Source organism: Melanotaenia boesemani, chromosome 11 (assembly GCF_017639745.1).
Source record: "Melanotaenia boesemani isolate fMelBoe1 chromosome 11, fMelBoe1.pri, whole genome shotgun sequence".
NCBI lineage: Eukaryota > Metazoa > Chordata > Actinopteri > Atheriniformes > Melanotaeniidae > Melanotaenia > Melanotaenia boesemani.
In genome coordinates, this window is record NC_055692.1 from 4,879,517 (window position 1) to 4,902,429 (window position 22,913).

Consider the following 22,913-nt stretch of genomic DNA (forward strand, 5'->3'; position numbering starts at 1 on the left):
TTATTTCTACTTGTTCAGAAGTAAAGTGAGTTTATTGTTTGAGTTCTTAAATTTAAAAAATGGCCAATGCACATTAATATGCATATAATATGTAAATATGCAAGATTATAGTTAAGATAATATGCAAGTTCATTTCCATCTTTAGCCTCTTAGAAGGCAAACACAAAACAAGAATAGAAGAAGAAGAAGAAGAAGAAGAACAGAAGGAGAATAAAAGGGCACAATAGTGACAAGAATAAGAAAGAAATAAAATAATGTTGATCTCAGACCAGGAGAAGGACTCCATTAATCATCAGGATCTAAACTGGGATATTAAAGTGTGTCACATAATTCAACCTTATAGGTCACATGGAGGTCGTTAAATGAACCACGATCCTGGACGCCTCCAAAAGATGCAGCCCCCAAATTTCAAACATGACCTTAAAATATGTTGTTAAAAGCTGGATAACCGAGGGCAAAAGAAAATCATGACCTAAATCAGGCGTGGATTGATAACATCTGTCAGCTCCTGGGAATTTTATAACAGAAAAATGGACTATAAGCGACTTTGAATGGTTTTGGTCAGAGTTTTCTGAATCCGCTAAATGGAAAATTCTAGGCTGAAACTTGTTTAGAAACTTTAATCTGTAGCATAAAAAGCTCAAATAAAGAGTTTATCTCTTCATCTGAAGTTTAACTGCATTGAAACTGCATTTCTATTTAGATACCAGCAGGGGGAAACGTTGCCTTTTTATCATGTTTCACATTGACTTGTTATGTTCAAGGTGACATCAGTCGTCTGTGTTTCAGCTGCGGGAAATCCACAGCTCTTAAAAACAGAACCCTAATAGTCCTGATTCAGTAGCTTTGAAAGACTAAGCCAGCACAGATATTTTAAAAAGCACCACGTGTCAGGTTAAAAAAAAATGAAGTAAGTTCAGATGTCTGAGGAAGCGGCCGTTACTGCTCACCTTGTCGGATTCGTAGTTAGCCAGACGACAGCTGAGGTCGGCGTAGCCCCAGGCGAAGGTTTTGCTCCACGTGGGCGGAACCAAGACTTTGTTTTGCTCCACAGTGAGGATGCCCTTGTCAGTGCACACAATCTGTCCCACGGGCTCCTTCAGCTCTGGATGAGGAAAATATGAAGAAACCTGGTTATTAGTGTGGGATCTGTTTCTGCTTTTATCCCCAAGAAAGCTCAATTATCATTTATTTTCATGCTAATTCCCAACTAATGTACATAATTAACAAAATAAGTACATATTTTACAACCCACATTGTGGTGTAGTGGACACAGAACCAAGGTAGACTAATATGAAATTCCAAACATCCATAATGTTAGAATCCCTCTGTCATGTCATCTGATCCAGTATAAGTGTGTGGTGGTGAATCTCTTTTCTTCTGTTGGCGTTTCCTTTGTGTCTTCTTACTCTTGGTTGTTCAGGACAGTTTTAGGCAGATGGAGGGTAGTGCTGCTACTACAAGCACACAGGTATGAGGACTATTACCTCCTGCTGTTCTGGTTGTCTGCACTATAAAACTAAACTCTGAAACAGTAACCTGTTGTACACAACTGTGGAGACTTACACTGTCATTTGCTTGTTTCAGGAAGAAATATTTTTCAAAATTGCATCTATGTCAACATCATATATGATAAAATATGTGCAGGGGGTCCTCTACCAGAGGCCTGGGAGCTTGAGGGTGCTGTGCAGTATCTTAGCTGTTCCTAGGATTCATCTCTTCTGGATGGAGATGTATGATGTTCCTCCAGGTTTCTGTTAGAGCCACTTCTTCGGTGTGAGGGTCACGGCACCCAGTGCTTCGATGACCACAGTGTTGCCTTCACTTTCCAGGCTTTCTCCAGCTCCTCTGAGCCCTTGGTATGTCTCTGGTTTCTTGTGTTCCTTTGTCCTGATATTGCTATCACTGGGGATGGCTACATCCATCACAACGGCTATCAAACAAAGATGTACTGGTCAAACAAGGTCTGCGTCAGGAACTGAGGTACCAGGGCATTATGGTAAGAAATGCAAGCCAAACTAAAACTCTGGTATTAGGAGAATAAAAGTGATCAGTTCAACAATGTCGGCTCTGATGTTAATGTTGTATTTGAACAACACCACAACACTCAAACTGCCCGTATCAATCACATCTATGTAAACATAGAAAGCAGCAGAGGTTCTGTTTTGGTTTGTTTTCAGTGCTGCTTTGACAGTCGACCACAACATCCTATAAGACCAACTGGAAAACTGGATGGGAATCGGGTTCTGAACTGATTTAAATACTGTTTAAAAGACAGGCCTACTTTGTGTCAGTTAGTAATTACAGATTTACTCAAAGATGACATGTGGAGTTCCTCAGGGCTCCATCTTGGGGTCCCTATTGTTCAGCAGCTACATGCTCCCACTAACAAAGAAACTATCTCTTCATAATAATACTGATTGCACTCAGCTCTATATCACCGCCTCACCAGGCGACTCTGCTCCCATACAAGCTTCAGTATGTGCTTAAGTCAAATCAACACTTGGATGTTACAGAATTTTCTTCAGCTAAATACAGATAAATCTGAATTATTTTTTGGAACCAAATACGAGCATCTAAAGATTACTTCTTAGTTTCAGTCAATGTTAAAAACAACAAATCAATTTAGAAATCTTGGTACATTTTTGGATTCCCAGCTAAATTTTACCACATCAGTCTTTTAGCCCCTGAAGAATATATCTAAAACATAGCCTGATGCGCTACATGATTTAGAAAAACATCTTCATGCTTTGTTTCCAGTAGTCTTGTCTACTGTTATGGAGGTTCTGTCACTTTGCCGTTGGGTTGCGCAGCTCTGTGAAATATTAAGTTATCCACCAGTGGAAACATAGCGAAGCTGGAAAGATATGTTTGCAAACACAAATTCAGTCTGACTTTAAAGAAAAGGCTTAACATCTGCGATGTTGTGTGTCTGGGTGTACCTTTAACAGGTGCAAGAGAAGGTCTAAGATTGTCCAGATGATGGAAGAAGATCTTGTCGCTGTTGGAGTTAGGAGGAACACCCGTTACTTCGCCGTTGGCTTTGCTGCGTACCCGTTTAGGAGGGTGGGGTTTCTTAAAGAGCTGAAACACATCAACAACAGTGAGACCTCTTTCTCTATCAGAATATTTTACATGACTTAATGGGACTTAAAGTAAAGGAGTACAAGTTGAAGCTGCAGCGCTGTGACTTTTAGCACTAACGGATGTAAAAGGAGCTTCTATTAGCAGAAAAAAGATCAGTGTCCAACCTGTTTGGGGATTTGCCCGAAGTTGTTGATGAAGCCGATGGTGGCCGTTTCTTTGAGCGGGTCATTGATGTTGTAGATGTCTACCTGACCCTCGTAGAACAGGTGGTGGAAGACGTTGACTGCCTCCACAGCTGGAGGACCCTGCTGCTTGTAGCCGAAAATCAGGTCGATCCATTCATGAAGGTGGGCGGACACGTAGTCGCACTCCAGCGCCTGAAAGCAGAGCAGGGGGAGAAATGCTCGAAGGCTGAGGTGTTTTTAAAACTTACAACTGTAACTGTGATGAATGAGTTTTTTTTTACCTCTCTGTGGACTCTGATGAACTCCCGAGGGTCCCCCTTGGCCCACGGTGGGAGGATTACATCGCCCAGCTTGGTGCCGTTCTGCTTGGCACCTTGTACATCAAACAACAAAAGACAGGAAAATGAATTCACTCAGATGCCTCTTTTATCCGCCATCATCATCCAAACCTTTTGATACCGACCGAGATCGAAGTTATTGGAGTTGAGCAGGAACTCGGGCAGATAGAAGAACTCTGGGATGAGTTCCTTGACGTCGGCCATGTTGTGTTTCGAGGCAGAGTGCCAAGCTTCACGCACGCTGTGAAACATTCGGTCAGCCAGGTCAAAGTGACCTCCCTGGTGATCAAACATACAGGAACTGTTTGTTAAGTTGGTTTTTATGTGCGCTCATGTGTCTATAATCAATTTTTTTAAATGATAAGAAGCATTACCATCAGACTTTAACTCATCAGGACCAAAAAGCACCCAAAGGACTAAAAGGATTCATTTAACCTTTGTTAAATTTACTACCCATTGGTCACCTTCATGGCCAAAAATGTCTATGTGCAAGAATCTTTAAAAAATGTATAAATATATATATATATATATATATATATATATATATACATATATATGAGACAAGGAAAGTTAGCAGGTAGAGGAGGTGAGGGTCAAACCTGAAGTCTGAGGAAAATCTGTGTGAAGGGCTCCATCCGGACCAGGTAAGAGGCCACAATCATGGCTGATGAGTAGTGGGTGCCATAGTGGTATGCTGGGGTTTCCCCTGGGATAACAGACATCACATTTACTATCCCTCTTTTTTCCTAAACCTAAAATCTTCTTGCTTTCTTCTTGGTAAATCTAGCATGTTGACTTCCCTCTGTGGTCTTACCGTTGGGGTCTTCCCAGTCCTTGTACCGCTTCTTGTACTGCGTCAGACGGTCGTCGGTCTGGGCGCCCATCGGCTTAGCAAGGTTACGGAACGTCTTGGCGTTGTTGAGGTCCAGTTCCTGATCACCAAACACAAAACAAAACATTAACACAACTAGATTCGAGCAGCTTATGAAAAACAATCAGCTAAAAAGCTCTTGGGCTACCTCTGAGTCATAGTCAGCCAAAATCCAGGGGAAGACGGGATACTGCATCAGGTCGTTGTACGAGCGTCCTGCCAACGTGTTCAGGTGCATTAGGTACTGAAAGTTGCTGATCTCACCCCGCTGGGACACAGAATAAAAACTTGTCAGTGATGGTTTGGGTCTGGTTGAGTGACAGATGTTTTCTGTGTTAACATCAACAGAAAAGTTTTTACCTCCCATCTTTGAGTCACGGACTTCTCCCCAACCAACGTGCTGAGCAGACCAGATCTGACAGAAACCAGGACAGAAAAATCATTACTTATCCTTTATTAACTACAAAACTGTTGCTGTACTTAATAAATAATATCTGGTGTGCTTTTTTTTGTTATTTTTTAACGGGTCATTAACTTAAACAATTACAACAGAGCTGAGATGAGATAAAGTTGAAGATCTGCATCCAAATATGATGAAGCTACACCCAATCCAATGGGCTAGAAGACCATTTTTCCTTGATCCCTAAGAGAAAAGCTGCAATTTACCTTTGGAAAATGAAGGGATAAGGTCAGGTCAAGGGTCTTATTAGTATCATTTAAACCTGTGGATAGAGGAGCTTTGTCTGGGCTGTAAATAAATCATGTAACATGCAGGAAACTTACCCCTGCTCCACGCTGGTGTTGGGCCTCTGGCCTGAAACCGACTCTGAGCTGTCAGCCAGTGAAGGCACCACGGCTAAAAACCTGCAGAGAATCAAACATCAGGATTGTTAAATTCACAATGTGTATAAAAAAAGACGGTTAGTATTATATTATATGATATATTATTATATTATATTATATTATATTATATTATATTATATTATATTATATTATATTATATTATATTATATTATACTCCAGCTATGATTTGGGAGACGTTGAGTAATTTATTGATCCTTACTTCTCATTATTAAAGTGTAAAATAAGAAGCAGCTCGGCAACATGCAGCCCAGTCTACATTTGGACCCCGTACCTTTGATAAACTTTGTTGCGGACCCCTTTCTGGAAGGCTAACAGGTAGTTTCGGCCATCAGCTGAGAAGACTTCCACTGCCATCGGCTGCAGGAGAAAATACAGGTGACAGTATATTATCAGGCTCTGAGGCAGGAAGTGCTAGAGCGTTCAGATTTGTTCATTTAAGCTTAAACATGCTAAATGTAAACTTCATTTAAATCCTCAGATGTAAAGTTTCCCCCTTTCCTTCTGCTGTTTGGGCTTGCACGATATCCGCAGACTCCAGCTTTTCCTTGTTATCTGTCTACATCACCAAGCAACACATTTTCATGATGCCTGCGTAAGTGATCCACTTTACAAAAAGACATAAAAAACAGCTTTGAAATCGTCATTTTTGGCCAATCAGCTGGGGGATTCAGAGTTAGTTTTTCTAGGTGTCCTTTAAGCGACAGAAGCTAAAACTCAGCTCGACTTTATTTATGTAGCACCTCCTAAACACAAGATCAACAATAAGACTTATTGCAGCAATGTCCAAACATAATTTAATAAGTAATAAAGCAAATAGTTAAAAGAAAACATAAATAAATAAAAGCAGGTACAGCAGCAGTGTTCACCATCAGGGGAATTATAGGTCTTAAAATGAGCATGTTGTGGGTGGACGAGCACATTTCTGTATTTGTTGTGTACATGCATGCTAACCTGCAGCAGGTAGCGTCTCTTGTGGACCTCCTTAATGTCCTCATAAGCGAAGATGCTGCAGGTTCTCTTCAGCTGGCTCTGGCCTTGTCTCGCTCCTCTGGGGATGATGGCTTCGTGCAAACTGGACAGATATCATATGGTAAAAACTTTCCATTCAGTATAAAGTTTACTCATCAAGTATTTTCATCCTTAACAGTTCATTTAGTTAAATTCTGTGATCTAAAGCTCCTCTGGGGGACTAGACCACTTGAATATTAAAGTTTATCTATCTATAAATAAAGTAATTTAAACATTATGCTTGTTATTACTCAAACACATCAAAGCTGGCAGCCCATTAGTTTAACGTAAGTAAGTAGCTGCTAATTCATGAATCACAAAAAAAAAAGCCCTGGATGCTCGGTGTGGTGGCTGCAGAGAAGATGAAACACTCGAGGGGAACTGACAAAATTTAGCAGCCATCTGTTGGTGACTGTTCTGTCCTTCCTTCTTCTGGCTGTTTTCCAATAAGGTCTCAAAGGAAAAGGCAGAGCGAGCTCCCTTAAAAAGATAAATATGTAAAAAGCCTTTCAGGAAGGATTCAGGACGCATGCTCCGCCAAGAGCATTACATCACCCGCACCGCAGAGGCTCCCGCTGCAGCGTCCACAGGGATGATGTCATACTTTAAAGGAAAGAAGTCTGTCGGCAGTAGCCTCTGAAAATGCTGAATAATTTCTTTCCCTCGCAGGGGTCCAGGCCCGGATACTGAGCAGCGGATGAAGAGGCGTGGACCTACTTTGGCGGCAGGGTGTCGATGTCCCTGATCTCCCTGGATACAGTCATGGTGTAGCCATCGATGACGTAGAAGTGCTCTTTCCCGAACAGCAGCAGGCCCTCGCTGGTGTCCAGACCCTGCACTCTGGCACAGCGGTACATGTGCTGAATCTGGAACAGTGGATGTGAGAAAAAGCCAACAGCTAATTAATGAAAAGAGAAAGCAAATTTTAGATAAAAAAAATCCTCAGATTACCTTCCAGCAGACAGAAAGTCATTAAGAGCAGGCAGTGGGACGCAGTTTCTACAGTTCTAAAGTTTATTTTATCTCCTGATGCTCCAGATTTTGTGGATAAAATAGGATTTCTGAGAAATTCATGTCCTTTCAGTTGAAAAATACCCAAAACACAAGATGAACCAGACAAATGTAGGAATAAAGGAAATTATAGCCTCACTTTCAACTAACGTTGCCTCAGGATGTTGAGACAGAAACGTAAGATTTCCTTTCTTGTCTTTTTATTAATTTTAGGTTTGTATCATTTGTGCAGCTGAAACTTTATAATAAATGAAAGAACCAGATTCCAGACCAAGTTACCCAGAGCAGTATTTTGCATCATGAAACCTGTGATGGGGGAGGGCTTTGAACAGCGGCCTTTCCGTGTTCTCCCTGTGTGGGTTCTCAGCAGGTACTCCGGCTTCCTCTCACAGTCCAGAGCCATGCATGTTAGCTTAATTAATTATCTGTAGCAGTATGTGGTTGTTTGTCTCTCTGTGTTGGCCTGCATTAGACCGGTGACCTGTCCAGGCACCCTGAGAGACGGGTGCCAGGTACCAGGTACCAGGTACCCTGCCTCTTGCCTGCAATTAGCTGGGATAGTCTCCAGCTTACCAGAGGCTCCGAAATGGAATAAGTGGTATAAAAAATGTATTGATGGGTAAAACCATAATTTTTCATGTCTAGTTCACCTGTTGACACGGTGTGAGGAGGCATCATTGTCACTAACGGCCTCCTCACAGACAGCAAGCGCTTGCAAACACGCACACGCAGGACCGGGTCACTCGTGCTAGACGCCGGTAGCATGAGAACACATACAGCGACTCCATCGGCCTGATCTGGCTGCGATATTGAGGGTGCACACTTGTTTATTTTCGTAGGTTCAGCGTTGTGGGTGACATCTAGTTGAAACTTACCATCATCCTTCTGTTTACACTGCTTCCCTCTCCAAATCCGAAGCAACTTCCCATCAGCTGTTAAAAAGCTGCTGACTACTGGAATGTGATGTCATACATCTGGTTTGGTGCACGCCAAAACATTTTAATGTCTAATTTATTCATTTGTTATGTATTTGGGACCATGGGACTGAATAATCAAGTAATTTATTAGATTTTTGTATTTGCTTTGAAAAGGCATTTTTCACTGGTTTTAACTGAGAATTATGAGCCTGGTGGGAGGGGCTTAGAATATTTAAATGGCCCTTTTAGAGATGGCAGGAGTGTGTGTAACCTGGTCGCAGTGATGGTAAAGCTCTGTGGTAGCTTTACCAGTTTTGTGATTTTCCAGTGGATATTCTGAGACCCAGAAATTGACAAAAGGAAAACAACATCTTGGATTGTTTTTTTTTTTTTTGCTGGATAACAGAGGTTAAACTGTAAAGTCTGTACATGGACGGGTGGAGCTATGAAAACCAGAAAACAAGAGTAGCTGAAGGCAGGATGCTGGATGTTATGTAAGAATTATAAGCTAGCCTGACAGAGTTACAGCCCTCTAAATTTGACTTTTTCTTTCCTCTGGGAATTCAGTTTGAGGAAAGCCATGTTGTGGCCGGCGTAGTTGGATTACTGAGGGGAAAGATGTGATGCACGCTTCAACGTTAAAGGCAAACCTCCGCCTCCAGGCTACGTCTGTGTTTTCTGTCACATAATAGAAAACGACACGTAGATGCTTGTCCCTGACCTTCTCTCCCTCCTCCAGGAGGCGCAGCAGTGATGTGTTGTCGGTCCTCTGCTCCTCTTCAGGGCCTCCCGACTCCAGCAGCTGCTCCTGAAGTTGCTCCTGACTGTCTTCATCGGCACCATCTGCTGTGGACCGAGACCTCTTCAGAGGAGCCTTTACCAGACCTGAAGAGCCGGGACAAAATGTCAGCGGGGGGTAATGGAGACAGCATCCAGCATCCTCACCGGTGTTTCCTCTCTACCTTTGACTCTAGCGATGGTGTCCTCTCCGTGCTCTGGCTCGTGTTGCGTGGTCTCTCCCTCCGTGTTGTGCTCCACAGAGTGCTGGTACATGCCGGGATTCCCAGACAGCAAGCGCATGTAGTATTCCTTACTGTCGTAGCTGATGGCTCGACGGTAGCGCAGAGGCTTCTGGAGGGGAAGGAGAAGGAGAGGAGGTCATGAAGTGGGAATCCGGATTTAGCTTTGGCAAAATATGAAAAGACTTTTGCCATACTTGCTGTCTTTATTGTCTCTTTTTTATGCATCTTTGTTTATATAAAAAAAAGCAACACCAGACAACATTTCATGTCGAGGTTAGTCTTTTAGTCCTTAGATTAAATTTGATTGAATTATTTTTTTAATTTATGATGCAAAGCCACAGCAACATTAATATACAGACTCCTAATCACACAATTCAAACCTATTCAAAATCTCATTTCAACACAAAGCAAACAAAATCTGTGCAAATCTGAGTTTTAACTGCACAGCTTTTGCAGGTTTAAAGACTTTTGAACAAAACTGAGTCACACAAAGCACAAACTCTGTGAAGTTACTGAGCTGTAAGGTTGCATTCCTGTTCACAGCAGAATCAGAACCACATCATGTGTTGTTTACACGTTATGTGTCATGCAGCCACCACCGGGCCAAACCACAGCTGGATTTTTTTCTATGTGGTTGCAGGTACCTGGGAAGGGTCAAGGACCCCAACAAGAGCGGAGGGGACTAGGGGCACCAGAGGGGGGGAGGAGGGCTGGAGAATGTGAAGAGAGGAAGGATGAGACACTTTTTACACCCTACACTGTATATTTTTTATCAAAACAATGTTTTTAAACATATTAAACATATTTTAAATATTATATTATGAATTACATAAAATATCTAAGTAAAATACTTTATTACAATTTTTTAATTTAAAATTTTTAATAAAAAACTATTTTAAAATATGAAAAATAATCTTTATTTTCATTAATTATTTTTAACCTTTTTTCTTTTAAAAAAAAAAAAAAACCTAAACAGCCAAAAGTTAAAAAGTTGATAAATATAACAAGAAAATATGGAACCATTCTGGTGACACTACAATTTTTATTTATCCATTTTTTCATGAGCAGGGATCATTTGTTCATGGGAATGAGGTGTGTTTGTATGATCAGGTGTTACTAACTTAACTGGTCAATGTCGGCATTTTGCACCTTAAGCATCGAATTCTCTCTGACTACCTGCCACCGTGATTCATCACGAGAGATCTCAGGATGTCATTTTAATTAACGGTCTCGTTCTTTAATACTTTGGTTTTTGAGTAGGACTAATGTCCCTGCAGGGTTACCATAGAATAGGCAGAGAGGCCACTGATAGGAGTGGCCACGAGTTAATTATCTAATTCCCACAACTTGGTAACATGTGACCAAGTACTTAATACACTTTCTGTTGGCTCCGTAAGAAACAACTAAACTTAGATTAAACTTTTCTTTAAGAAAGCGTAGATATAAAAAGTTCAGGGCTACATTTTCAGGACTTTATTTTTCTGAATAAAAACAAATAAAAAATCTACCTGAAGACTTAAATAACTGGGGCATGTATTTTATGTTGTCCTCTGCATGTAACACGAGGGAATTTGGTTCATTCATGTAGGATTAGCGAATTTCCTCCTAAACAAACGGCTCTTTTCATTCCAGATTAGCAGCAGCTTTATAAGAGTTTGACATGTGTGAAGCAACCTTTGCTAACACACACACACACACACACACTGCATGCAGCTGCAAAACAATATGATTTTAAATGTGTTTTCTGGTTTAAAAGATGACAGCTGTGGGTTTTACTGGGAGGTTTAACTGGAAACTGGATCAAATGGAGAATTTTAAAGGGTGACATCTGCTGCCTTTGGTGGCTTTGAGCGAAGAGAGGGAGCCAGGAGTAATGAGCCCAAACTCTGTAAGACCAAGAGCAGTTAGATAGTAATGGTATTCAAGAGCAAGACTTAATGGAATACCCTGCAACTACTCTCTAAGCATAAATGTATTATGAATTAAGGAACAGACCTCCAGCTTTGAACTTAAATATACTTCATGAAGGGACCATGAGCTGGTAAATTCTCTTCAGAAGGAATCTGAGGAATCTTTTATCATCAATCTCATAAAGTCTTTAAGGATCTTTAAGGAAGCATCTTTGGGAACAGGACAGGTTGATTTTTTAATGGGTTTTGTCTTTAATTCTATTTTTATTAAGAAGTGTCATGAGAGAAATATGAAATCTAAAGTTTTCACATCCATCATCATCCTCTGATGGTTGATAATTAAGGTAGTATCTGAAATTCCCACCAAACAGGTCACACCAACAGTTTTTCCTTGTTTATTCCCAGTAAATAAATGATGGAGAAGGCTAGGAGGACGCTGACCAACAAACAGCGAGGAAACAAAGCTAAATGAGCCTCATGGTGCCAGGGAGGGCGAGCCGCCGCCTGCTGGCGTCACCTCCTCGTGTAACAGTAATGATCTCATCCAGGAGCTGATTTCAAGAGAGAATTGTTACTCTGAAGTGTGAGGATTCGGTGATGGCTGAAACATGCAAAATTATTTCTTTGAATAAACAAACAAAAAAAAGGAATAATCAAAGTCTCTGTCTGTCTGCTTGACTAATATAAAACAGGTTTTTAGGACCACAATCTTTCACTATATTGTTCAAAATGAGGAACATCCTGTAGCAGCAACACCAGTCCAGGGACCGGTCTGTGGCCATTCCTTAAAGCCTTAATGCTGCAGGCAGGGTTCGGATCAGAATTTACATTAGAGATCATATTTCTCCAGTTTTAGCTTCTCTTCACTGGCTCCCTGTTAAATCCAGAGGATCTCATAGCTCCGTAAGTGGTTCTTAGAGTCTATAAAAGTAAAGTGGAAGGCAGAACCTTCAGCTATGACTCCTCTTTGTGGAACCACTTCCCAGTTTGGGTTCATGAAGCAGACATTCTCTCCATCTTCAAGTTTAGGCTTCAAACTTTCCTCTTTGACACAGCTTATGGTTCGGGCTTGCTTGGTTAACCTTAGTCGTCCCTTTAGTTCTGCTGCTGCAGCCCGAGGCTGCTGGAGGAGGCCCCATGATGCACTGGGCTCCTCTATGTATAAATTACACTGTTATTGTCATTATTTTGTGTTTTTCTTTCTCAGCAGGTATCCCTGACTCAGAGTTAGGGTCTTATTAGCTCTGTCCTTTCCTCCCCAACCAGTCCAGGCAGATGGCTTCCTGGGTTCTGGTTCAACTGGTGGTTTTGCTTCTTGTTTAAGGGAGTTTTTCCTCTCCACTGTTGCCTCATGCGGCCCAGGAATCGAAGAGAAGATTCGATGCAATCCGCTGAGGTAGCTAGGTCATTTTCTTTTGTGAATTGGTTTATATGAGGGATGTCCAGCTCTGGTCCTTGAGGACCGCAGTCTTGCAGGTTTACGATGTCTCTCTGCTCAAACATATCTGATCGAAATTAAATAACTCAACAGCTTGTTGTCAAGTGCTGCCCAAGCATCCTGACCCATTAATCTGAATCAGATGTGCTGCAGCAAGAAACATCCAAAACCTGCAGGACAAGAGGCCCCCAGGACAGACACAGTTATAAACTGGACTAAAGTGGATCATGTAATGGATTTGTTTTAGTTGAACTATAATCAGATTGGACTGTTAAAATCATCTTGATATGACTGTAGAAAAAGCTGAATTAAGCTTAATGAAAGACCTGAGCTGAGTTGGTGTTTGTCTCCGTCTCAGGGATGTACGGGTAGTGGATGTAGAACATGTCGTTGCGGACCATCTTCTTCCTCATCCTGCAGGGCCCCTCTGTCATCTCCAGGACAAACTTGTCCAGGTGGGAGCCGATGGGTGGGCCCCAGAGGCCCCGCTCCCGCAGCAGCTCGTACTCGTTGGACGCCCACTCTTCGGTCACATACTTCAGGGCGTTCTGCTGCCGCTGCAATGATGGATAAAGTATTAATGGTGGTGAGTCACTTTAAAAACGGCTGCTATGAATAATAAACGAAGTTACAACTGGAGTGTCTGAAATGTGGTGTTACGTAACACTATCTGATGTACGCCACAGGGCTTTAAGCTCTTTGTGCTCCCACTGCAAGTACCTCCTGATATTCTTTGTACTGCATCGCCACCAAGTCTCGAACAACCGCGATGTGGGTGAACATCCACTGGAAAGTCTCCTGTCGATGAGAAATATGAGACTGTAACAAAACAAAGCAGAGGGACATGTTTAACAGTTCTTTAACAATCAGATTTTCTCTTTACCTGTGCAGACGGGCTGTTCTTGTTAAAGCTGTTCTCCTTCTTATTGCGACGGACGCCGGTCAGCTTGGACAGGCCGAAGCCACTGCTGACTCTGGACAGTTTGGACTGAGTAGCTGGAGCGACAGCTTCACCCCGACTGATGCATTTTTTCTCATGTGCTGAATGTCAGACAGGAGATCAGGGAAAGAAAAAAACTCAGATTCATTTTTATTTACCAATAACACATCATAACATCTCACTTTAAATCATTTGAAGGAACATAAAGCAGCAATTTGATGCTGAGAAAAGAAATAAAACAGGAAGGAAAATTCTGTTTCTGCAGATGTTTTGCTATATTTGCATTTTGTGGACTGTTGTAGTATGAAAGTCATCTGACATGTGCATGTTGGACTCTGCAAAGACTGCCTCTTGTCACTAATCCTGTTTGTAGTGTTCATGGACAGAGTTCCAAGCTCAGAGAGGAGAGAGCTGAGCTGAAAGGAAAAGCTCTCCATTAAACGGTCTGTTGCTGTTCCAAGCCTCAGCTATGGTTATGAGACTGGGTTAGTGAGTCAAAGAATGAGATACAGGCAGCTAAAATGAGCTTCCTGTGGAGGGTGGCCAGGTTCGGCTGGAGACATCAGGTGAAAAGCTTACACAGCCAAAGAGAGCCTGGAGTAGAGCAGTGGTGGGCAACCCTGGTTTCCCTGCTCCAACACACCTGATTTCAATTAATAAGTCATTGCATCAATCTTGATTAGCTGTCGGACTCAAGTGATTTGAATTAGGTGTGTTGGAGCAGGGAAACGTAAAACCCATGGAACTGTAGCCCACCTCACCCCTAGTGTAGAGCTTCTACTCCCTTGTACCAAAAGGAGTCAGCTGAGGTGGATCAGGCATCTAATTAGGACGAATCCTGGTTGCCTCCGCTTGGACAATCAAGTCCTGCTGGGGAATGACTTTAGGGCAAACCCACGACTCACTGGAAGGATTATTTATCCTTTATGGTAAGGGAACGCCTTGGAGGAGCTGGAGAGAGATGTCTGGGTCTCCTTTCTGACATCCATAACAATCTAAAATGACCGGCTTCTGTTCAAAGTTGTAAAAATAATTTTCACTTTTTTGACCACAGAAATCCAAAAGTTTCCAGCGCACACAAACTGTAGCGTGCACGTGCACGTTTGGACAGATCAGACTACACTTCAGCAGTGATCAGCTCACATTTTTCTGCAAGGAGTTTTGACACGTTTTCACAGATCCGCAAAACACAAGCTGTGTTTAGGTTCTGTTAATTTCAAGTAATTTTAAATAAGTACAGGCCATTCTGGTGGGAAACAGGACCACTTAAGCCTCAGTTACTTAAAGTGAAGTATTAGTTTCTCTAAGACATAATTAACATTTAGATTTAACAACAAAGAAATGTAGGGTTTAAAAAAGTGGAGGAAGTAGGAGGAAATGATGACCACTTAAATCTGAAGGCAAAAAAGCCTTCAGTAGAATTAAAATGATCCAGTTTGTGAGGCTGAAGGTTGAAAATGTGCTTTAAAATGTTTTTATGTTTTACAGATATTTATAGACTCTTTGTTTTTGTTTTGCATGTCTGAGGTCGAAGTCATTGATTCCGTACTGCAATGCAATTTTCTGTGGAAGCAGAGAATAAAACGTTATCTCATTTATCTTTAAATGTGTTCAAATTGCTCTGTATGTATATGTGGTTACAGACTTTAAAATGTTGAGAGGTTGACATGATCACACCGTTTTATTTTAGATGTTCAGACTTATGTGGGCCCCTTTGTATTCTAATAGTCAGAATCAGATGTACTTTATTGATCCCAGACTGGGAAATGTCAGAGAAAATTCCCAGACTATCTTTTTTTCAATAACCCTAACCTCTCCTTAAAAAAAGGCTGCTATAAACTTCTAACAGCATCTGCCAAAACGTCTGGCTCAGCAGACTGAGTAAAAGCTTTAGGAGGTGGATGGCTGGTTGAAATCTGCTTCATTCAGCAACAAATAAAACAGTCATGCTGTGAGTAGGAAGAGAGAGCAACTTGATAACATACAGTTGTTGAAGCAGCTTAAACTTGTTCTGTTTCTTTGTGTTTTTACAGCAGAGCTCACCCAGGTGGTTCTGCCAGCTCTTCAGGGCGGGCTCCTCCAGAGCCGGACGGGCTGTGGCGATGTCCACGTGTCCTCTGTCGTTGCAGGGCAGAGACACTTTGAAGATGTCCTCCAGCATCTGACGCTTGCTGTGCATGAGCTCTGTCCACACGCGGTTCACCGCCTTCAGCAGCAGCTGCCGGCCTGCAGAGGGACAACATTTACCATTTTACACCACCGAGTCGGGAACCATTTACATGCAACAACCTTAAAACCTTAAAAATGTAAAATTACAGATGGAAGCTGCACCCATCTGCAGACAATGTTTTCAGGACAGCCTCAGCTGTCAGATTGTGAGGCTAAAATGATGTATCAATAGATATAGCAGCATAAAGACAGAACTTTGTAGAAATAACACACAGATCAACAGTGACCAAGTCTTTTCTCATCTCATCGTCCTCTCAAGTCTTGGCTTTCAGGAGAAAGAATATTGGCATTTAAACAAACACACAACAGAAACTGTTTCCATGTTTCCACTTTTTCCTCATTTCCAGTTCTTCCTGCTACTATTTACCTGCTATCCTCACTAAACCAACTCCAACTCTGCTGCTTTTTTGGCGCCACCCTGCATCAGAAATGTCTTCCTGGCTTTATTCCAACCATAGAGGAGCATTATTTTTCTTCTTTTCAGACACACACAGAACTTTCTGCTCACTTGTTGGTCTTTGGCTGCTCCTGATTGGACGTTACCGTCAATTTAAACTCTTTGATTGGTGGAAAGTTTGACAGGAAGTGACTTCATCATCATTTCAAGGTCTAAATCGAGGTCTCTTAGCAACATAGTAGTGATCATTTTATGATGAAAATGTGATAAATAATGGTGTCATCGTGGATCACTTATTGTGGATTAACATATATTCTCTTAATAAACACTACATTCTGCAGCTGGATTGTAAACCTCTTGGACAGGATAGAAATGCCTGGAAAACAAACTTCTGTAGATCATCTAAAAGGTAAGCTATCCATCACAATTTACCCCCCAGTTACACACTACCGTTCCTGAGAAACTGCTGGTCATATAAGCGATAGTGCTTTTTATAACTGTAAAAAGAGTTTAAATCTTTTGTAAATTAGTTTAGAAAACAGAGATATCTTCCTCCCTGACTGGCATCCACACAAACTGAATGAAGTGAAGTTAAATTAGAAAACTGGACAATTTTGTGTCGCCTTGAGGAGACGTATGCAGACCAGAAGAATACTGATACACTCTCAGCCTTCAGACAAACAGAACCAGCCTGTAGGGATGTACTGACTCAGGATCAGTGTCTCACCTTCGCTGACATCGTGGCTGTGTGTGGCATCAGCCTCGTTCTCCGTGGACATCATGACATGCCAGGTCGTCATCCTGGCCTCTGCCTCCAGACCGAAGCCCTCCACACTGCTGCAGACAAAAACACAACCACATCGCATCAGTGTGTCCTGCCCAGAGAGGGCAGGGTTTCACACCGGGGGAGTTGGAGTGTTTAGCTCCTCTGTGGTAGAAAAGTCTGCCCTCTGCAGTGGAACAACACGTTTTATTTGAGCCTACTGGGCTTCCAGCATGGAAGGAAATTCAGTCTCTACCCACCTGCTGCAATTTTGGAAACTATCTCTACCCGTTCCAAGACACAAACACTGTGATCACAATACAAATAAAAAAAAGGCTAAACAACTGTTCAAGTGACTTGGATGTGGTATGGTTGTTGGTCTGATGGGATATTTGTTGGGACATTTTCTTGGCCCACTTTGGTCCCCTTAGTACCAATGTGTCCTGGTTTAACCACCACAGCCTACCTGAGTGTTGTTGCTGACCATGTCCATCCGTTTATGACCCCAGTGGAGCATCCATTACAACTATATAAACTAGTGATGGGATGTTCGTCTCTTTTCAGAGAGCCGGCTCTTTTGGCTCTGCAATGGCTCTTAATTTAGCATCTTTTGTAGCCTCATAATTTACATTAACTTCTCAAAGATTAATGATAAATGTATTTTTTTTGCATTATTTATCATCTATTCTAATTTAAAGTCTAATTTTTCACTAAAAATTGTTGCCACACAGTCTGTTTATAATTGGTGTAATAAAAGTATGTTTTTTCCAAACAGGGAATGATCGTGATTAATAATCGTGATTACAATATTGATCAAAATAATCGTGATCATTGCTTTGGTCATAATCGTGCAGGCCTACCACCAATAAAGATTAGTTTTACCTAACTTAAGAGAAACACAGCTTCCAACATCATATTGCTCACTCACCATAAATTACTTTAAAGGTCAACAATACAGCTCAGACTTGTTAATGATTCAGATCTTAATGTGCTATAAAATGTCTCACATTAAGCTGTGTGTGAGATCACTGTGTTTAACTTGAAAATAACAGGAGTTTTACATATTTCCTGATCTCAGTTTATCGTTCTTACCTTCCACTGTGCAGGCAGATAAAGCAGTGGGCCAGGCAGGCCACAAAGTCCTGGTCGTGGTTGCCCGGGCCGAGCACCAGGTTGCGGTTGACGGTCAGGACCCGCAGGGCATCCAGCAGGGCCACCTGCTGAGCGACCGTCTTGTGGGGTCGACAGAGCTGGTAGAGAACGGTCCGGTTCAGACAGTGGTAGATGGTGTCGAGGGAGAGACCCTGGGAACGCCTCTTAGACTGGAGGGGGAGGGTAAACAGGCCAACGAGAGGAAGGTGAGAGATTTAACCTGCTTATTTTATGTACTAAGAACTTTCTAGAACCTCAAACAAGACATCCTAGACAGCTGCTGCATTTTTCTGTGCTGGAAGTATCTTTAAAGAACACAGAGAATGAATCGTGTTTGTTTTAAATCATTATATTTGACTAAAGGAATGAAAAGCAAGTCATTCCTACAGTATGTGTCCGCCATAAGTAGCCACAAATACTGCACAGTAAGCTGGCTTAAATCATTTAATTCAGTAAATAATCTTCTAATCTACTTGCTGCACAATAATGTTTGCAGAGGCAATGCATGAATATAAGACAAAGTCCAAACATGGACTGCATGATTTTAATGGTTTTGTTTTGCAATATTTTGCATAAAGCCCATTACACTCAGTCCCTGTACAGTCAGGCCCTAAACGCATCAAAAACAATATCCAAATGTTTGTGCCTTCACTTGATAAAACGAGCAAGTGAGGCCTGCAGTCAGATGGACGTAACTTTATTTAATTTACTGGGCATTAACTGAAAAACAACTCTGGTAAGAAGAGTTGATTTCTTTCTAGATTCAGTTCAGGCAACATGCAGATGTTGCATCAGGAAAATGAGTCCAGACTGACAGCGCACAAAGAAACTACCCCATGTGGGATCAGAGAAATAATTACATCCTTCTTGTACCTGTCCTATGAGCTGCACGATGAAGTCCACCACCAGCTTGGAGTCCTTGTTGAACATGCCCTGCCACAGCTTGTCCACCACCCGCTGGGTGAAGTAGAAGACGTTGTTGACCAGGATCTGGTAGCTGCCGCCGCTGCTGAGAGGCAGAGAGGCATCCTCGCCTGGATGGAGACCAGCAGGAGAGTTTACAGGAGATTATTCTGACTGTTACAGACTCTGATTCATGCAAACAATTAGGTTTTAAATCTAAGCTAAACCTTCAGTTTCTGATTCAACATCCTGAAGCCAAAGGAGAGATTCTTCTCTAGGTGTCTAGATCAGGGTCCTTCAGGTTTTTGATGTCTTCTGCTCTAAAAGATTCAGTTTAAATGGATCCAACAACTTCTGCTCAGTGACTCGTTCATTTAAATCAGGTGTGTTGAAACAGGGAAACATCTAAAACTCTCTAGGTCCAAACTTGGCCACCCCTGGTCTATGTGATATAGTGGGAGGAGGATGGGAAAACATCCAGGATGCATCCTCCAGCCAGGAGGTTTTCCAGGCATGATCTACTGGGAGAAGACCCCGGATCTGACCCAGGTCCCTCTAGAGAGATTATATATCCTTTCTGACCTGAGAGTGCTGTCTGGGTCTCCCTACTAAACTTCATAAGTAGCAGAAAATGGATGGATTGAAATCCAGGTCTCTGTTATAAAATTAATAATAATAATAATAATAAAGTCGGCTAATAACTGTAAAGTCTGCAGGACTGGAGTTATTTGCTGAGTCAGGATGCGTCGTACTGGAGTTTCTCACAGAGCCACATAAGAAAGCCCGGGAGCTCCGCTTCAGTATGTTTATTTTTAGTGTGAATCTGAGGTATGTGTTCACTCTAGAATCTGAGTGTATGAGGCAGGATGGTATTTTATGAGGTGATAGGGACTTTGTTCTGACCTAAAAGCACGTCAGCAGCCAGGAGATGCTCCATGACGCCATCCAGGATGTTGGACTGAAACTCCTTCTGCTGAGTTCTGGTGGAGCGCTCTGGGGAAGCCTTGAAAAGGTAAACAAATAATGGGCACAAACACACAAATAGTAATAAGCTGTTAAATCAACACTGTGCAGAAGATCCAGTCTAAGATCACTGGCTGTGTTTTCCACCCGTTTACCTCCAGCAGCATGTCGATGATGGGTGTCTGCTTGCTGGCCGGCGTCATGCAGAGGTTGTCCATGATCAGCACCCTCATGAAGTCAAAGACGTATTTTTTGGCCGGGTGGTTAGTCAGCGACGTCTTGGAGCCCACGTTACAGTACTCAGACTGACTGCGGTTCATACCCGAGTCCCCAGCAAAGGCCTTGAACTCCTCGGTGGGAGAACCGGCTTCGTCATCCAAATCACTCACCTGGAAGTGAAGCAGGGAGTTTACATGAAGACGAAGATAAACCAGAGGTAGTTGTTTTCCCAGTCATACAGTGGAGCTTTGTTTCCTTCATGTTCTTGCTGTTTTCTTTCTTTCTTTTTCTTTCTTTCTTTGAGTAGCGACACTTTCTGCATGGAGCAGCTAAGACACCTTTTATTCGGAGGAAAAACTGCCATGTCTTGCACCTGCGATCTTAAAACTGCTGCTGTGAAACATAATAGTTCCCATGGCTCTCAAAAGGCCAACAAGCTAGTTTTTACTGCCCCAAAAGGGACAATTACAATATATCTGCAAAAGGTAATAAAGTTACTGATCAATACCTCTGATTATTTGCTCTGGTATTTCTTTTCTTTTTTTTTTACTGAACCCAGTTTTAGTGGTTAGCGTTGTGACAATAAATCATCATGAAAAGGAAATTAAAGGGATTAAAGGGGTTTGGGCAGAAGAGGCTGTATCCCTTCAGGACACCAGTACAGATTATATTTTTCCAATTTCTTCTTCCTCTGTGCAGAATCAAATTTAGATGAAGAGTTATTTACATCAAAGCGCTAACCGACTTACCATCTCAGAGTAGGGCCTGATGTTAAAGGGGAAGACGGTGGCTGCCAGGGCGCAGAGGAATTCAGGGCTGTGCCACATTGGCGCCAGATCGGGAACGTTGTGGTAAAGATACCTGAAGAACTGCATGAGGGTGACCGGGTACTCCCTGAGCCAGGAACCTTCTTCCTCTGACTGCCATGGCTGGAAGGAAAGATGCAATATGAATTTCCACTCCAAAATCTGGAAACTGTGTCAAGTTAAATCTAAACTAAAGCTCCCTCATTAGAAGTCCCTGCTATGACTGAGCTACTGAAGTCATCAGGAGGTCAGATGAAGCCTCTCAGTAACCAGCAGAGAGCGATGAAAACACTCAAACACTGAGTTTAAGTCTGTGGAAAAGAGCGAGGAAGTGTGCATCTGCTGATTCACTTTTGTTGGATTATATAAGCTTAAAAAGACACTGTTGGATAATCCAGGATAATCCAGACATTTGCAAGAGGTTAAAAACAATCTGCATCTGTTAAATAATTTCTAAATCAGCATCTAAATAATTATAAATTATTTCACACTCCAACACAACACATCACTAATGGAGTCCCCTGGTAGTCTCATGGCTGAGTAATACATCTGGCAAAAATACAAGGATTAAAGAATTTCGTGCTTCTGTCTACAACGAGAAAATGGTTAAATATGGTAGAATCCAGTAAAAATGTCAAATATCACTACTTCTCTTCCAAATGAATACTTTTTAAACTGTAATGACAGTGAGATTAAAACATATGGGTTTAATGGAAATCCATCCATCCATTGTCTGCCGCTTATCTGGAGTTGGGTCGCAGGGGCAGCTGCCTAAGCAGGTAAACCCACGGCCACATTCACCAGCTCATCCGGGGGGATCCCGAGGCGTTCCCAGGCCAGCTGAGAGATGTAGTCTGTCCAGCGTGTCCTGGGTCTTCCCTGGGGCCTCTTTCTGGTGGGACATGCCCGGAACACCTCACCAGGGAGGCGTCCAGGAGGCATCCTAACCAGGTCCCCGAGCCACCTCATCTGGCTCCTCTCGATGTGGAGGAGCAGCTGCTCTACTCTGAGCCCCTCTCGGATCACCAAGCTTCTCACCCTATCTAAAAGGGAGAGGCCGGCCACCCTGGAGAGAAAACTCATTTCGGCCGCTTGTATTCGCGATCTTGTTCTTTCGGTCACTACCCACAGCTCATGACCATAGGTGAGGGTAGGAACGTAGATCGCCCAGTAAATCGAGAGCTTTGCCTTTTGGCTCAGCTCCTTCTTTACCACGACAGACCGATGCAGAGTCCGCATCACTGCAGACGCGGCACCGATCCGCCTGTCGACCTCCCGCTCCATCCTTCCCTCACTCGTGAACAAGACCCCGAGATACGTGAACTCCTCCACTTGGGGCAGGACCCTACTGCAGACCCGGAGAGAGCACTCCCCCCTTTTCTGGCTGAGAACCATGGTCTCGGATTTGGAGGTGCTGATTCTCATCCCAGCTGCTTCACACTTGGCTGCGAATAGCAGTGAGAGCTGATGGCCGATGAAGCCAACAGAACCACATCATCCGCAAAGAGCAGAGACCCAATCCTGAGGCCACGGAACCGGATCCCCTCAACACCTCGGCTGAGCTTAGAAATTCTTTCCATAAAGGTTATGAACAGAATCGGTGACAATCCAATTTAGAGATCCTAAAACTGAACCCAGTTTTAATGGAAGTCAATGAGGCATTTCTGGTCTTGAAGGTGTCCAGTGGTAGTATTTGATGCTACATAAAAAAATACTAATGCAAACGGATCAGTTATGTTGTTAATCTTTGGCATATCTAAAACTCATCCCCCTAATATTTATTATATGGATAGTTTCATTTTTTGAGTTTTTTTTTATTTTTGTAAAACAATTAAATAATTTAAATAATGGAAATTGTATTTAAAGGGTTACAATCCTGGAAATGATGAA

The 22,913-nt window shown here is 42.4% G+C and overlaps 1 protein-coding gene across 4 annotated transcripts in view; it reads right to left on the minus strand.

Annotated features, from left to right (window-relative positions):
* wdfy3 (WD repeat and FYVE domain containing 3) overlaps positions 1-22,913 on the minus strand; it is a 115,239-nt gene that overhangs the window by 8,988 nt on the left and 83,338 nt on the right. For all 4 annotated transcript variants that reach the window (XM_041999994.1, XM_041999992.1, XM_041999993.1 and 1 more), the window contains 25 exons: positions 20,967-21,146; positions 20,154-20,387; positions 19,939-20,038; positions 19,006-19,166; positions 18,073-18,302; positions 16,945-17,054; positions 15,635-15,817; positions 13,535-13,692; positions 13,372-13,449; positions 12,978-13,208; positions 9,244-9,412; positions 9,003-9,166; positions 7,071-7,219; positions 6,297-6,417; positions 5,617-5,702; positions 5,265-5,345; positions 4,842-4,896; positions 4,630-4,749; positions 4,425-4,542; positions 4,210-4,316; positions 3,736-3,889; positions 3,554-3,645; positions 3,252-3,464; positions 2,943-3,084; positions 951-1,105 (listed from right to left, as the gene is read on the minus strand). In XM_041999994.1, coding sequence (XP_041855928.1) covers positions 951-1,105; positions 2,943-3,084; positions 3,252-3,464; positions 3,554-3,645; positions 3,736-3,889; positions 4,210-4,316; positions 4,425-4,542; positions 4,630-4,749; positions 4,842-4,896; positions 5,265-5,345; positions 5,617-5,702; positions 6,297-6,417; positions 7,071-7,219; positions 9,003-9,166; positions 9,244-9,412; positions 12,978-13,208; positions 13,372-13,449; positions 13,535-13,692; positions 15,635-15,817; positions 16,945-17,054; positions 18,073-18,302; positions 19,006-19,166; positions 19,939-20,038; positions 20,154-20,387; positions 20,967-21,146 — 3,591 coding nt within the window. The remainder of the gene's footprint in view (positions 1-950; positions 1,106-2,942; positions 3,085-3,251; positions 3,465-3,553; positions 3,646-3,735; positions 3,890-4,209; positions 4,317-4,424; positions 4,543-4,629; positions 4,750-4,841; positions 4,897-5,264; positions 5,346-5,616; positions 5,703-6,296; positions 6,418-7,070; positions 7,220-9,002; positions 9,167-9,243; positions 9,413-12,977; positions 13,209-13,371; positions 13,450-13,534; positions 13,693-15,634; positions 15,818-16,944; positions 17,055-18,072; positions 18,303-19,005; positions 19,167-19,938; positions 20,039-20,153; positions 20,388-20,966; positions 21,147-22,913) is intronic.